Genomic DNA, 17,516 nt, shown 5'->3' with positions numbered 1-17,516 from the left:
TATTTAGTCAAGCCTTTTATCAGTAGATTTCTCTTAGGTAAAGGCACAGATCTGGAGGGAACATGGATATAGAGTGTTTGGTGAACTGGTATATTTGTATGCTGTCGTCCCTCACATTCACACGTTCACTCAGGTTTGTTGACGGTGGTGTGGTGGGTCGTCTCTTATCCCAGAGATCCCTCATGTCTGTGTTACCTTCTGGTTCTCCCTTTTAGTTATGCTGCCATAGCGAGTCTTGCCGGAGTCCAAACTGCACAGTGACATTAACTTTCGTACACCAATAGTTACACTTAATAATCCATATCCTTCTCTTCCGTCACCCTCTCTCTCTCTCTCTCTCTCTCTCTCTCTCTCTCTTCGGTCGAGTTAAACATGCTCCTGAGGCTCCAGTGACCAGTGTTCCTGCCCTCTCCCCTCCTTGGATCTTCACACTTCTGTGCAGCTCGGGACGGTCTCTTAATTCCGGAGTAGAACGGGTGCTTTGAGGACGGATTGGACTGTAGTTGGTGTCGGCGGTCTGCTGCACTGACTCGGGAGTGCAGTTTGCTTCTGATCATCATCACTGTACCCCACAACATTGTATATCTGCTTCAAATGGACATTTGGTGCAACCCAGATGAGGATGGGTTCCCTCTTGAGTCTGGTTCCTCTCAAGGTTTCTTCCTTATGCCATCTCGGGGAGTTTTTCCTTGCCACAGTTGCTCATCAGGGACAAACATACTTACAAAGAACATATTTATGTTTAATCACCACATTATCTGTGTAAAGCTGCTTTGAGACAATGTTCATTGTTAAAAGCGCTATACAAATAAAAATGAATTGAATTGAATTGAATTACTTAAATATCCATAATTCATGTTTATCTGTATCTTATCTTATACTGTATGTATTTACACCAAACTGGAAATACTTGTTCAGTACAAGTTTATAAAGACATCTACAAAGGCTGTTGGGTGGTCATATGTATGTTATTAAGTTTAAACTTAAATTTTATTTGGTGCATATGTGTGTTAATCTGTAATTGTTTTTAATTACTGAAAAAATCAAGGTTGTTATTAGCCAGACAAGTTTTTACAGGCATTTGAGAAGGTTTCCATTAAGCTATAGTCATGAAATTGAAACACCTGCTAGCAGCTGATGGAGTCTCACCCATTGCTGCCACTAGAGAGCATTATTTGTGCTTGTGCATACAAATTCATGATGTTCAGTTACATTGTTTTTTGCCTGAATTGGTACAAAATTGACTCTTACCCAAAATGATCAAATCAGTGATAATTTTAACCTACTTTTGCAGGCCAGTCAATATCCAATTTTGTTTCTTAAAACAAAAATTGTTGTCAAACTGTCATTACTGGGAATGTGTGAGAATGTAAAATAATTATCATGCTAATCATTTCTTATAAATCGTACTTTGAATTACTTTGACATCTTAAAATTATAATAAATTGAATTGAATTGCTAAAAATCTTAAATATATGCAGTATATACAGAAAATACCAAGGTCATATGCATAAATTGTGGTGATACATTAAAGTATGATCCTACTAAACTAATATTTGGTAGACTGCATTTCTGCACTAATCTGTAAATCAGATTTGATTATCTGATTACGATACAAAAAAAAAATTGTTTTTTTTCAAACAGACCCACTGCCACAGATAATTTTAAGCACCTAGCCATGCACTTAGTCTGCATTTCCAAACATCTATGAAAAAAGCTTCAAGAAAAGAATGAAAGTGTGGAACTTGGTTGTTTTTAAAGTGACCATTTCCACATATGCCAATTTCCTGCACTTGTTTTAGTCACAGTTTTCTTTCTATGCAACGATAAATTGGGCTTCCACTGTGACAAAAATATGTATAAATAATGTGTACATTATGGAAAGTTGAGATAGATTTTCATTATATGTATAATAATTAAATTAGTAATTAAATTATAAAACTTGTATATTAGTTACATGATGTGCATGTTACTGTGGTTAGTTATGTGCGAGACATTCTAGCCCGTGGAAAAAAATCTTGTGTGAAACTGGTCAGTGGTGCAAGAGTCATCAGTGTAATGTGATAAATTACTCAGCAAGATCTAATCAATTATTATGAAAAATCATGTTAAAATTTGACCTAAACATGGCAATCTATAAAAGTAGAAGCTTGATTTACACAAACAGCTTTAAGTTTAGACTGTTTGTACAAATCAGTCCATTGTTATGAGGTATGCAAAATTTGAGGTATGAATGCTGAAAGGGGCCAGCGTTAATTTAAAATAGCATTCATTCCTCAATATCCAAAAGTCAGATTGAGCCGAGCAATTCTGCAAAGGCAAGGGCATTATTTTTTAAAGGTGCTGGACTGCTACAAGTGGGTATATTTATTATTATTATCAGTATTGATAGTTATAGTAGCAGCAGTGCAGTTATTGTTATAGCTATTATTTAGAAATGAAAAGGCATCTATAAATTAGGGACATTTCCTTTCTCACCTCCTTCCTCCAATACCATTAATTCCATTTATTTTCTGTTCAAGTAAACAATCTCTGACCAAAAATAAACTCTGTAAATGAACCCTGTGGAGATAGTGGTCAAGAATGTCAGCAGTCCAAATAGATCAAAATGGGTCAAAATTTAAAGCCCTTTGCTTAGCATGATTCTGACGCAGTTGTTGGAAAAGCATTGTGCTTTTACCTCTGTTTTGCTAGCAATGACGTGGCCATTCTCCAACAACAGACCCTTCCAGACGACAATATTGCTATCTTCCGGAGGCTTCCATATGTACTCCTCTCCATTACCCATGGGCATTGCCTCCTAATGGACACAAAGACAGTGTGTGTGTGTATGTGTGTGTGTGTGTGTGTGTGTGTGTGTGTGTGTGTGTGTGTATATATATACAGTGCCCTCCACAATTATTGGCACCCCTGTTTAAGATGTGGTCGTGGACTTCAAAAAATTCTCCTTTTTTTTAAAACAACATAGAACCCAAATGCAAAAAAAGAAAAAAATCCAACCTTTTATTTAAGTACATTACTTTGGTGGTAAAAAAAATCACACATTTAGAAAAGAAAAAAAAACTTGAAATCATGTGTGCCACAATTATTGGCACCCCTGATGTTAAAACTTTGTACAACCTCCTTTTGCCAACAAGACAGCACTTAATCTCCTCCTATAACATTTCACAAGATTGGAGAACACAGAGAGGGATTTTGACCATTCTTCTTTGCACAATCTTTCTAGATCATCCAGTGTCCTGGGTCCTCTCTTATGCACTCTTCTCTTTAGCTCGCCCCACAGGTTTTCGATTGGGTTGAGGTCTGGGGACTGAGATGGCCATGGGAGGACCTTGAGTTTGTGACTGCTGAACCACTTTTGTGTAGATTTTGCCACATGTTTTGGATCATTATCCTGCTGAAAGACCCAATGACGACCCATCTTCAGCTTTCTGGCAGAGGCCATCAGGTTTTTATTTAAAATATCCTGGTACTTCAAAGCGTTCATAATGCCATGCACCCTAACAAGGTTCCCAGGGCCTTTGGAAGAGAAACAGGCCCACAGCATCACAGATCCTCCACCATACTTCACGGTGGGCATGAGGTGCTTTTCGGCATACTCATCTTTTGTTTTACGCCAGACCCACTTAGAGTGTTTGTTGCCAAAAAGCTCAATCTTAGTCTCATCTGACCAAAGCACACGATCCCAGTTGAAGTCCCAGTACCGCTTAGCAAACTCCAGGCGTTTACGTTTGTGAGTGTTAGTGAGAAAAGGCTTTTTCCTTGCATGCCTCCCAAACAGCTTGTTGGCATGTAGAGAGCGTCTGATGGTTGTTTTGGAGACTCTGTGACCCCAAGATGCCACTCTTTGATGCAATTCTGTGACGGTGAGCTTGGGAAATTTTTTTACTTCTCTTACCATCCTCCTCACTGTGCGTTGTGGCAAGATAAACTTGGGACCTCTTCCAGCCTTGTTTGTCACTGTTCCAGTTGTTTTAAACTTCTTAATGATTCCTCTGACTGTAGATACCGGCAAGTTAAGGCGAGTGGCTATTTTCTTGTAGCCATTGCCTGACTTATGAAGGTCGACACACATCTGCCTTACTTGAATGGTGTGTTCTCTTGTCTTTGCCATGTTGACAAATGGGTAAGAGAATTAGGCCTCTGTGTCACGTCATATTTATACCCCAGGAAACAGGAAATCATGAATTACTAATTAAAAGTCCCTAGATACCCTGACCAACCTTAGCAACTACAGAAAATATATAAAAAAAAAAACAATTACATTTTTCAGAGGAATTGTTAGGGGTGCCAATAATTGTGGGACACATGATTTCAAGTTTTTTTTTTCTAAATGTATGATTTTTTACCACCAAAGTTATGTACTTAAATGAAAGGTTGGATTTTCTCTTTTTTGCATTTGGGTTCTATGTTGTTTTAAAAAAGGAGAATTTTAGAAGTCCACGACCACATCTTAAACAGGGTGCCAATAATTGTGGAGGGCACTGTGTATGTATATATATATATATATATATATATATATATATATATATATATATATATATATATATATATATAAAATTATTATTATTATTTTTTTTTTATTTATTTATTTATTTATATATATATTTTTTTTGCATGTACCCTGCTCCTCCAGACCTGTACACATATTTGCATTGCAACAAGCTGTAGTGACAAGTCGGGCATGATGCAAAACAACGACACAGACTTGCAAGGTTTTCTAAAGGGAAAATTTCAATTCAAAATCCATCCCAATGAAGCCACTGATAAAACCAAGGGTGCATTGTCTGTAATAAAGAATTTGCATACCATCAAAGCAGTTCTAGCCTGACATTCCATCTGAACCCAAAGCATGTTTCAGCAAGCTTCTACCAAGCCCCGCCAAACCACGCTGACAGAGATGAGTCGCCACAAATTAAGCAAGTTTAAATCAGAAACATTAACAAACATTAACGTTATGTAAATGTATTGCTATCGTCTGTAGGCCGATTAATATTGTGGAAGGATTTATGGATGCATTTTAAATTGTGTCCTGTGATACAAAATACAAACTACCTACAATATGTACATTACTTTCGAGAATATATCAATTGAAAGACACAGGAAAAAATAATAAAAAGAGGACAAATTAGATAAATGCTTATGGACTGGAGATTATAAGAAGAAGAAAATCTACCTGCTGGGTTCAGATCCAGATTCAAAGGAGGAAGATCGTTTACAAAATGTTTACCATTACTCAGAAGGAAAAATCATTAAACAATTTCTCTAGGGGTTAATAAAGTGCACTGATTGTGATTAGCAAAGCTCTTCAGAACACAGCCATCAGGGTTGCACAAGCGAGTGCACTCTTAGTGCTGGTCCCAAGCCCGGGGAAATGGGGAGGGTTGCATTAGTAAGGGCATTCAGAGTCAAACGTGTCAAAACAAATATGCGGATCACGAACCAGAATTTTATACCGGATCGGTCGAGGTGGTAGAGAGTGAACCTAGGAATGAAAGATTGGTGATTAGTGCAGGTTTCAATGGACAATGCACACTCTGTTTCAGTGTCCGGTGATGCTGATAAAAAGAGAGTGACTAATATTATTAGTTAGCTAATTTTGAGCTGAAAAAAAATAAGTGCTTTAACACAACTGAACCCTGTTGACTGCTGGTGAGAGTAGGGTGAGAGATGCATACATCCTGGTAGTGTGCTAATGTATCGTATTAAATGCAGCGCAAAAATGTTTATATATATATATTTTTTTTTTATTTATATTGCTATCATAATAGTAAGATATAATTTTTTTTTTTCATTTAACTTGATTAACTAAAATCAAAAGCATACACAGCAACGCTAGGGTTATGAAAAAGAAAGTAAAGTTTGCGCCGATGTCACTGCGGCTTCTCACGCCATACCAGAAATATGATTTGTAGTGCGCTGTTTTGCAACTCCCGGTTTTATGACAGTTTAGCAATATGGATTCTTTAGCATTTGCTTCAAGAACTTATTTTAAAAGGAGAATCTCCGAGATGTCATTCGATCGCTTATTTCTGCACTTTGTAGCCTATTTTTAAAAACAAATACACCGCAAATTACCGTAATATAAACATAATTTAACACTTACTCATGTGGTAGTGGTTGATTGCGAGTGTGAGATGCGCAACACGCTCGTAACCTCCTCGGTTTCCATGGTAATTATATTTACTTTCGTTTTTACAGCACCATCACTGATTTTCTTGGGAGACATTTTTCATGATTTCTAGTGAAATAAAAATATAAAACTAAAAAAAGTTACTGTGGGAGAGCGTATGAATACGGGAGGCAATTTTTTGGGGTTTTTTTTTGTGTCGGTCTACTTAGTGCCCCACGCAGCACGTCTCTGGCGCGCGCACACACACACGCTCTCCTCCTTAAATGCACCCTCCAATCACTTGAACTAAGCGTCATCAACTAAGCGACTGATGCGACCCGTCGCCGAAAACGGGGAACCGGCAGCGTGGGTTTGCTCGTGCCTTCGAAATTTGATTGTGAAACACGGTAAAATTTTGCGAGCGAGTTTGCTCGTATCTTCGTTTGCTCGTACTATAGGTTGCTCGTACAACGGGGTTTCACTGTATAACAAATGCAAAATATTTAGTTAATATTCTAATGCAAAACATGAAAAGAAATCTTGGGTGGGATATTATAAACTTAATCTCATTATTCTGTAACTAATTGACTCTTGGGACCTCTGTATCTGTGCGTTTACCTTAGAGAAGTTGGGTATGTGAGAGGGCTCCATTTCTTTAACGTGAAAAGCTCGGTTGGATGACTCTAATGATGTATTTTCCTCCTCTTCCTTTCTCCTTCCTTGCTCCAGCTTTCTCACCTTCCTGACAGAGGCATATTCAGGCATAACTTCTGCTTGCTGGGCCTCATTCAGCCTGCTACCCTCCAGTTCACCTCCTGCTCTTTCTCTGTTCTCAGAAATTGTTTGACTTTTTAAGGAATTCAGAAGTGGAGCTGGTGGGGGAGCTCTGAACACACCAACTCTTTCATACAGTCCATCATCCTCTGGAAAGAGATTCTCATGTTTCTCACTCTCAGGGCCAGTGGGGGTGTGGGGCAGGTGGCAGTTTTGGATTGGAGGGTGAAGGTCAAAGGTTGAGTCGTGACTCTGCAGCAGTAGTAGGTCCATGCTGGCTGGCCGAACTGTAGGGACACCTATCAAAAACAGATTTGATATTCACTAAAATATGTAAATAACCTCGTCCTTGTACTCAATTTGTAATTGCGTTAAAAGCACATTTTGCATCCTCATTTAAGCATTTTATACAGACCTGGAAACAGTTATTTTGTGCTAACTTGTGCATATAAAATTTTATGTGATGTTTATGCTGTACAAGCTGGCATGTGGTAGCACAACAACCCGGCTGGCTGGCAGCACAATAAGTTTTATTTTTACCAATCTGTCTGCAGGCTCTGAGTGTAATGATAGCAGAAACCTATACCTGTTTGTGACGTGAGTATATAGTACTGGAAATTCGGAAAAGACTAAATTAGTCAACAGAAATAGAGGTAGCACAGGGTGAGTGTATATTGTGTTAAACTGTTGCACAGTTTTTAAGAAATTAACATAAATGAAGCTTGTATTCCCTAATCTTTATATGCTGCCTGAACATTACACCGCTAAACTTTGATTTGTGAGGTAGCAATGCTACCTGCTACATCCACGTGACATAATGAACATTTAAATGGGATATTTTTTAATTTTTATACTACAGTGGCTAAAAGTGAGAGAGCTGCCATAAAATAAAAACAATTATTTACAAATAGAATTATACTTTTCACATTTTTACTACTTTACTAGTGGTTTAATCTAAACAACTAACTCTGGGCCTAAATCCAAATTAAATCCATTTTCTACCATTAGTACAAACTAAGTGAAAATGTACAAAAAAACCATTTATTTACTCTTTGGACACAACTCAAAAAAGCATCACTCCTCCACAAATAATCATTTAATACATTTTTTAATATTAACCTGTTTATATTTTGTTATTACTGTATTTGCTTCATTCTTATGGCCATTCTTGACTGTTATTAAAATAAAATCTTCCAAAAAAATCCTATGGTCATTATAATGAAATGTATGCTTCACATCAGATATCCCAGTTTCATGGTACATTCTGGCATCATTTCACACTTTCAACTATTTATTTACATTAATTCATTTACATACATTAATATTAATAATAATAACAATAATAAGTATTATAAGTTATTATTTTTAATGAAGAGTGTAGTGGAGGTGAAGAGAGTTTCTGATAGGGTGTTGAACGTGAAGCTGGACGTTGAAGAGGTGGCGATAAATGTCATCAGTGCTGATGCTCCACAAGTGGGCTGTGAGATGGAGGAGAAGGAAAGGTTCTGGAGTGAGTTAGATGAAGTGGTGGAGAGTGAACCTACAATAAAAGATTGGTCATTGGGGCAGACTTTATTGGGAATGTAGGGGAAGGGAACAGAGGTGATGAGGAGGTGATGGGTAGGTATGGCCTTAAGGAGAGGAATGTGGAAGAGTAGATTTTGTTAAAAGGAAGAAAATGGCGGTGGTTATTTTAAGAAGAAGGAGGATCATAGGGTGACGTATAAGAGTGAAGGAAGTTGCACACAGGTGGACTATGTTCTATGTAGGAGATGCAACCTGAAGGAGATTGAAGACTGTAAGGTCTTGGCAGGGGACAGTGTAGCTAGACGGCATTGGATGGTGGTCTGTAGGATGGTTTGGGAGGTGAAGAAGAAGAGGAGGCAAGTAAGGACTATAAGAAGATTAAGATTGTGGAAACTGAAGGAGGAAGACTGTAGTGTGAGATTCAGGGAAGAGGTCAGACCGGGGGCTTGGTGGTGCTGAAGAGGTGCAGGATGATTAGGCAACTACTGCAGAAGTGATAAGGGAGACAGCTAGAAAGGTACTTGGTGTGACATCTAGAAATCGAAAGGAAGACAAAGAGATGTGGTGGTGGAATGAGGAAGTGCAGGAGAGCATAAGAAGAAAGTGGTTGGTGAAACAGGAGTAGGATCGACAGAGTGATGAGAAAATTAGGCAGGAGTACAAGGAGATGCAGCAGCAGGTAAAGAGGGATGTGGCTAAAGCCAAGAAAAAGGCATATGAGGAGCTGTATGAGAAGTTGGACACTAAGAAAGGAGAAAAGGATTTATACTAATTGGCCAGGCAGAGGGACCGAGCTGGGAAGGGTGTGCTGCAATGAAGGATGGAGATGGAAATGTGTTGGCCAGTGAGGAGAGTGTGTTGAGAAGTCGGTTTGACCAGATGGCATACCAGTAGAAGCATGGAGATGTTTAGGAGAGATGGCAGTGGAGTTTTTAACCAGATTGTTTAACAAAATTTTGGAAGGTGATAGGATGCTTTGACGAATGGAGAAGAAGTGTGCTTGTACTGGTTTTTAAGAATAAGGGAGATATGCAGACCTGCAGTAACTACAGGGGAATACATTTGATCAGTCACACTATGAAGTTATGGGAAAGAGTAGTGGAAGCCAGTGGATTAATGCTGAGGAAGAGCACTACAGTTGCATTATTTGCATTGAGAATGTTGATAGAGAAGTATAGAGAAGGTCAGAATGAGTTAATTGTCTGTTTCTGGATTTAGAGAAAGCCGGTTCATCCAGGGCTTCTTGGTCACCCCGCTCACCTCTCTGCAGAAAGGGAAGGCCAAGGCAAGGCCATTACATGGACCCCAGAGGCAGAGGAAGCCTTCAAGAAGCTGAAAGGCGGGTTCGGCTTCTTTTCAAGGAAGCTTTCCCTCGGTTAGTGTAATTACAACATCGTGAACCGGGAACTCCTCGCCATCAAACTGGCGCTCAAAGAGTGGCGGCATTGTCTGGAGGGGGCGGTGCACCCCTTAACGGTAATCACTGACCAGAAGAACCTCCAGTCCCTACGAGAGGCCAACCGCTTTCGTCACACCATCACTTACCGTCCGGGCTCGAAGAACGGCAAGGCGAAAGCCCTCTCCTGGATTTATGGGCCGGACGAACCTACGGACCCCAAACCCATCATCCCTCCCAAGCTTATACTGTGCGTCTGGGAGTTAGAGGAGGAGATCCGAGCCACGGCCCAAGATGAACCTTCCCCAGCAGGGTGCCCAGAGGGAAGGACATTCGTCCCGAAGTCATGCCAGCAGGCCAGCACACACGCAACTCCGACGTGCCCGCAGAACCACTCAGAGGTTTGCGGACTCGGGTCAATGATGTGGCCTATCGGCTCGACCTGCCCCCAGGTACCGCATCCAACTTACCTTCCACGTGTCTGTCCTGAAACCCCCTTCTACCGAGCACCCCAAAGCTGCCAAACTCCAGGCCGACAATATGGTGGATGCACCAAAAATGTTGGATGTTTACAAGAAAAAAAGTAGGAATTGTGAGAAAAAAGTCAAAAATGTGAGAAAAAAGTAATTAGGCAAAAATAAAAAATTCATGTGGCAGAAACGGGCTTCCATAAGATTCAGGTCAAAGAAAACGACAAAGTTTTTTTAAAGTTTGGGATCAAAAAGAAACACAGTACAGTGTACGTATTTATTTTTTTTCTCTTTTTTCAAAGAGTAATCTGATTTATTTTTATATTTTTACTTATGATTTCCTTATTTATATATTTGTATTTTGATGTAATATGACATACACTAAATGGGTTTAGTTTTCACAGATATTGTATATAATTTGAGCAATAAAAAGGTCTAAAATTACTTGTTAGTTTTAAGAGACCCATCTTATTTCCTCTTGTATATTTAGTATTGCACTTTAATTGAAAAAAGTACTTCTTTTATACCAGTAACAGATTACTCAATTAATAGATGAAATAATCGGTAGAATACTTGTTTACTAAAATAATCAAAAGCTACAGCCTTATAAGCAACTAACATAATCTGTTAAATACAAGTGCAATAACTCTTCAAATTATGATTTGAAGCCAATGCATCGAGATTACACAAATTACACTTTCAATATGTATATTTACATACACTCATAAGCATGAGTAAGTTATAAGTTTTATTTAAAAAAATATATTTTTAAATAAAAGGATTATCATAAATGTTATTTATCATAATAACATTTCTTTGTGTAAATGAGAAATGACTTTTGAGACTTAATGACTGATTTGTCCCTAGTTTACTAATATATGATACTATGAGTAACTATGAGTTTCATCAAACTTTACTCACAGGGCATCTGGTTGTTACGAGTTATGAACTCAAGAAAAGTAGCTGAGTAACTGTACAAATTTTGTTATGCTATGTACACGTTTTTATTGTTAAAAAAAAAATAAAGCAAACAAATAATTAAAAGAAAATTTATCACAGTACACCCTATTTCTGATGCACACATACATCAATACAAATACGAACACACTTTGCACTCACCATTTACAGTGTAGGGCAGTCGGCACATCTCATGCAGGCGTGTGTCAGATTTACTCATGGATTTTATCTTGGACTGTTGAAGAACACCCTGAAACACAAACATCTTCAATGTGTGCATGTACATGCTTTGACATGTGTCTGTTATCAACATAAATCAACAACTCACCCTGTCCCTCTTTTGGCTCTCCACACTAGAATGATTGTGTTTACTTTTGGTTTTCCTGCAAGAGCAAATTACATAGTTAACGGTAGAGAAAGAAAATTAGAGTGTAACATGCTCATTATAGCTGGAAACATTTGCTTCTTTTCTTTTCTTTTCTTCCATTTATCTCTCCATCTTTCTTATATGCACATGTCCCTCCTGACATCAATCAAAGCCTCTGCCATTCTCTAATATGGATTTACACCACACATTGATCCTTTTGTACTGCCTTTTGTTATCTCATTCTCATTCCATTTTGGCTTCTTCACCTTTATTTTGTGTGTATTTGGTGATGCTTGCATGTAAACATTAAAAGACCGTATATAGCTAATCTTAATCATAGTAATTTTATTATATTGCCTAATGCATAAAATATACAACCATATTAAATACTTAAATGGATAAGAATTTTTGTTGACAATATAACATAAAAAGTCTATTAAGCAAAAAAGAAAAAAGAGATGTTCTGTTTGGAGTGAACCTTACAATCATATGTTACATGTCATCTAAGATGTCTCACAAGTAATTAAATTGTAAGCATTAGCTAGCTAAGTCTAACAGACCTTGAATTCAGCCTGCAGCCCAGTGCATGCAGTATAAAGAAACTTTTTCTTTCTGCTAGAACTTACATTTTAAGAATAATAATAATAATACTTTTCTAACCAACCTGTTAGGTGGCAAGTTTGTTCTGTAGTATACATTCTGTTTATGATGCATGTTTATATTCCCTTTATATTCCAGATTCAGCTTCATCAGGTAACAAGTGTGTGGCAGCGGTTCACGAGTGGAGGGGGAGCCGGACTCAACGAGCGGTAAGACTACACTTAGCTCAGGCTGGACAGTTCACTGGCCTGTGTCAGGCATTGTGTGTATGTGCCAGCATTGCACGAGTGGAGGGCGGAGCTGGGTGAAAAGACTACAATTGTAACTGATGAGACTAATCAGTGCACTCTGTTCCAGTCCGGCAATGCCAATAAAGAGGAGAGACACCAGCTTCTGCGGGAGAGAGCCACCATGCAGAGGAGAGCGTAAGGGTCGCCAAATGGTGACTCAGTGTGGGTGGATGATGAGAGAAAGGCATGCCGGTCCGCAAAGGAGCTCAGGCGGGTGCTACAAAGTGAAAGCGTGCCAATACCCGAGTAAGACAGGCGGACGCCGAAGAAAGACAGACCGATCTGCAAGTGGGTTAAGGTGAACGCTGAGGAAACGTATCCAAAACTGTGAGAGTGTGGGTGAGCCCTGGCATTAATACGGGAAGGCAAAGCCCCAAGTGGAAATACAAGTAAATTAAAAATGCTCTGCTTGGTTAGCTATTGCCTGTCTCTCTCTCTCGTCCAGTGCAGAACCAGTGAGTTTGTTAAAAACAGTATGAGCTAGATTTCTCTCTCTCTCTCTCTCTCTCTCAGGTGAAATATGCTACTAAGATAGCAGTGATTTGGACCTCTACTGCTCTCTCTACAAGCCTGATTCATCCTGATGCCCTACTTCTAAATGGTTCTCAGCCCAAAAAAACACTTGCGATTTCCATGGATAGTACAACTTGGATTGGAATGGACACAAAGAAAATTGCACTCAAATCTTCATTAGTTTACAGGTGATGTGAACAACCTCAACGAAGGTGAAACTATAATGAAAGTATATGTCATGTAACTCAGATGAGGATGAGTTCCCATTTGAGGTTTCTTGACAGAGTGTATCGTATATTGTATATCATCAGGTATTCATTTTAAGGGACTTTCAAGGATCTATTTTAAGGATAAATTTATACATTTATTTGAGAAAGCTGAATAATAAAAAAAAAACTTCTGTGAGAGATTTTTGTCCTTACTTTTGGTACCCCAACAAGGTCACATTTATGAACATGCCCTCACAACTGTGAGATTGAAATATGGAATATTTCTCTCAGGTACCTTGCAATAGCATTTTCTGCCGGGGAGGGCAAAAAACAACCCAGAGAGGCAGATTTCTAAAAATCACTTCCAACACATGAATCCCCATCCGATAAATCCAAGTTTTACTATGCACACATAATCTCTCACTTATGATATGACCATATTTTAATGTTAAGGCTTAGTCTCTCCACCATGATGCCAAAATGAAGGACATGAAGGAAGAATCTGATGGCATAAAGAAAGCCGTCGTACTAGGGGAGATCCTCAAACCCTTCACTCTCCTTTACCAAACCCAGCAAAAAGAGCTCCTTCACATCTCCAGCTGTGTCCCCTGCACCTGTCTTACAAGTGAGGTTTATAAAGATGGTGTCTGAAAAAGGAATGACATCAAAGTCTCCCCTCATTGTTATTAAGTGAAGTTCAGCCAGCTGGTACACAGTAGCTGCCACAAAGGTCTCCACCGTTTTTTTTCTTGAATGAGGAGTCTTTCACTATTGTTGACAGTTTGCTATATTGATTCATGTATAGAAAGCCATAATTTTGTGGTTATTTCAATATATTTCCTATTTCTGTGTGATAAAAATATGATTTTTGCTGCCCTCCTTAAAACTTCATTGCAAATTCAGGATTGTTTCCTTATTTTTAGTGGTAATATGAATGTGGTAGTGGACTTACAGTATCTCACAAAAGTAAGTACACCTCCCACATTTCAGCAACCATTTTAGTATCTTCTAAAGAGACAATACTAAAGAAATGAAACATATATTTTTCAGAGTAATCAATTTGCAGCTTGTATAGCAGTACATATTTTCTGTCATCTGAAAATAACTCAACATACAGCCATTATTGTCAAAATAGCTGCCACATGTCCTATTTATCATGTTCATCTTATTGTCTGCTTGACAGGATTATACAAATTTGTATTTAAGCAGTTAAAATGTGGTGCTTTGAATACAATTTTCTCATACTGACCACTGGATGTTCAACATGGCACTTCAAGGCAAAGAACTCTCTGAAGATTTGAGAATTGTTGCTCTCCACATAGATGGGTGAGGCTATCAAAAGATAGGTAACACCCTGAAACTGAGTTACAGTACAGTGGCCGTGGTCATACAGAGGTTTTCCAAGAAGAGTTCCACTCAGAACAGGCCTCGCAAGTGTCAATCAAAGAAGTTAAGTCCTTGTGCTGTGTGTCAGATGCAGAAGCTGGCTTCAAAAAACAGACACATAAGTACTGCCAGCATTGCTTTAGAGGTTGCAAAGGTGGAAGGTTTGCTTGTCACTGCTCACACCACATGCTGCACACTGCAACAAGTCGGTTTGCATGGCCGTCATTCCAGAAGGAAGCCTCTTCTGAAGCTGGCTCACCATAAAGCCCGCAGAAGGTTTGAAGACAACCTGTTAAAGATCATGAATTACTGGAATCATGTTCTGTGCTCTGATGAGACCAAAATAAACGTGTGTGACAACACCCTGGTGAGGAGTACCAGGAAAATTGTGTCTTGCCTACAGTCAAGCATAGTGGTGGTACCATCATGGTCTGAGGCTGCATGCATGCTGCTGGTACTTGGGAACTGCGGATCAATGAGGGAAACATGGATTCCAACATGCACTGTGACATTCTGAAGCAGAACATGATGCCCTCCCTTCAGAAACTGGGCTGAACGGCAGTTTTCCAACGGGAAGACGACCCCAAACAAACCGCCAAAATGACAACTGCCTTGGTGTAGGTGATGGAGTAGCCAAGTATGTCTCCAGACCTAAACTCTACTGAGGACCTGTGGGGCAATTATTTCATAATCATAGTCTCCTTACAACTCAAAGCTTTTTGTTTTCTCAGAATGGAGAGATATACTGTATTTTCCAGACTATAAGCCACTTTGCACTGTTGACCCCAGGTACCTAAACTCCTCCACCTTCTCCACCTCTTCTCCCTACCAATCCCTACCACTCCATGCCCTCCCTCTTATTCACACACATGTACTCAGTCTCACTCCTGACTTTTATTTCCCTTCTTTCCAGGCTCATCTCAACCTGCTTCCTACTCTCACCACAAATAACAATATCATCCACAAACATCATAGTCCATGGAGAGTCCTGTCTGACTTCTCCTGTCAACCTGTCCATCACCACTGTAAACAAAAAAGGGCTCAGATCTGATCCTTGATGCAGTCCAACCTCCACCTTGAACCAGGCGTGTCGTTCCCACTGCACACTTCACTGCTTTCACACTGTCCTCATACATGTCCTGCACCACCCTCACATACTTCTCTGACACACCTGACTTCCTCATACAATACCACAACTCCTCTATTGGCACCCTGTCGTACGCTTTCTATAATGAAAGCATAAGGGGTACAGTACCTTAATTATACTTGTTTTTAAAAGATTATTATAAACAGTTATCAACTTTGGCATCTGGTTCAGAGATATACATGGTATGGGTAGAGAAGAAAGCAATGACAAAATTAAGATTCAGTATTTGCCATTCTTAAACTAGTTTTAAAAAACCCTAATCATCATTCATTAAAGTTAATAAAAAAATGGTTAATGAGCTGTATCTCAAGTTTTTCTCATCTTCTAATTGTGATATCTGCTCAGGAGACTCTACAGGCACCCGCAAACAGATGTTTTGGGACTGCCCTAAAGTTAACTATTTGTGGAGACAAGATTCTACCCAGAAGGAAATTCTGAGTAATTATATACTCTGCAGTCTTAAGCTTCTTCTTCTAAATGATGACTCATCTTTCATGTTTTCTTTGTATGAGTAATCATGGGTGAGTGAAATGGCACTAAAAAGAAAAGGAGTTCAATGTGTTGCATTTTATATTGATGTATTTCTGCATAATAGCATTTGTAACTTGTAATGAAAATTTTATCAAAATTTTATGAAGAATGTTCTGTACAAAGAAGTATTTGTAAATATTGGTATCAGGATTAGGGTTAGGGTTAGGGTTGTATCAGTATACAATAAAATATTTTTACATTTGAATGTTTATTTAAAAATTTATTTTTATTTAATTCCATGGATTTTTCAGGTCATCATAAATATTGGAATATGTGGCCGACAGGTGTTTCTCATTGTCTGGGTGTACCCTTGTCAGCTTGATTCAACATATCATATTTTTGAATGTCTATTTTTGGTTTCTCTTGTGAAGACTATGTTGTTAAAAATGCTAAAACAACATGAAAACCAAAGAACTGTACATGGGAAAAGGCCAGATCTGAATTCACAAATAAATACAAGCATGCCACTAAAAATATGGCAAGATTAACCTCTAGCAATAACAGAAAGGCCAATGTAGAACAAAAAAAACAAGCAAGGTTACTGGTCAAGCACAGTGAAGGTAGTCTGCTTTTAGAACAGGCTCATTAATCTTTAGCGATTATGTAGCTCATGTTGCAAAATGAGTTCAGAAGCCTAAAGGAACATTGTATTTTCAGGGAAATGCATTAACTTCACTAGGCAAGACAAAATATCCAAAAGATACAACTAATACAACAAAGTATTTATCAAAGCAAACAAGTGGAAGGTTTTTATCTGGCCAAGACAATAAACAGACCATAACCTAATTAAACATGCATTCGCCTCCTAAAGAGGAGACTGCAGGAAAAACCCTCCCAAGACAAGCAACAACTGTGGTGAAAGAAGCTGTGGTTCAAATCTGGAAAAGCATAACATATGTTTGGTGATGTCAGTGGAATGCAGATTGTAGATTGTTGCAGTAATGGCAAGCAAAGTTCTTTTAATATTTAATGTTATTTAATTTAAGTCTTTTTTGTTACTCTATATTTGCTCAACAAAACAATTAGGTGGTCTGATATGAAAGGTGGCATGTTTTAAATCCAAATATAAAGAAATAAAAATTAAATGTGAAGTTTACCATATCATACTTCTTCTTCTTCCACAGCGGATCATCCGTCTCCATACCACCCTGTCCTCTACATCTGCCTCTTTCACACCAACTACCTGCATGTCTTCCCTCACCACATCCATATACCTCCTCATTGGCCTTCCTCTTTT

The 17,516-nt window shown here is 38.7% G+C and overlaps 1 protein-coding gene across 3 annotated transcripts in view; it reads right to left on the bottom strand.

The window, feature by feature from the left end:
* LOC124399109 (lck-interacting transmembrane adapter 1) overlaps positions 1–17,516 on the bottom strand; it is a 50,279-nt gene that overhangs the window by 12,233 nt on the left and 20,530 nt on the right. Inside the window, exons 4-8 of one of the 3 annotated variants that reach the window (XM_046869829.1) lie at positions 11,565–11,619; positions 11,399–11,486; positions 6,731–7,185; positions 5,444–5,485; positions 2,681–2,800 (exon numbers count right to left, since the gene is read on the bottom strand). In XM_046869829.1, the coding sequence (XP_046725785.1) occupies positions 2,681–2,800; positions 5,444–5,485; positions 6,731–7,185; positions 11,399–11,486; positions 11,565–11,619 (760 nt within the window). The remainder of the gene's footprint in view (positions 1–2,680; positions 2,801–5,443; positions 5,486–6,730; positions 7,186–11,398; positions 11,487–11,564; positions 11,620–17,516) is intronic. The other 2 variants (XM_046869830.1, XM_046869832.1) reach the window with 2 other exon arrangements.

The sequence above is a fragment of the Silurus meridionalis genome, chromosome 16 (assembly GCF_014805685.1).
Source record: "Silurus meridionalis isolate SWU-2019-XX chromosome 16, ASM1480568v1, whole genome shotgun sequence".
NCBI lineage: Eukaryota > Metazoa > Chordata > Actinopteri > Siluriformes > Siluridae > Silurus > Silurus meridionalis.
Note: the sequence above shows the minus strand (reverse complement) of the source record. Positions and strands in the feature narration are given on the sequence as shown.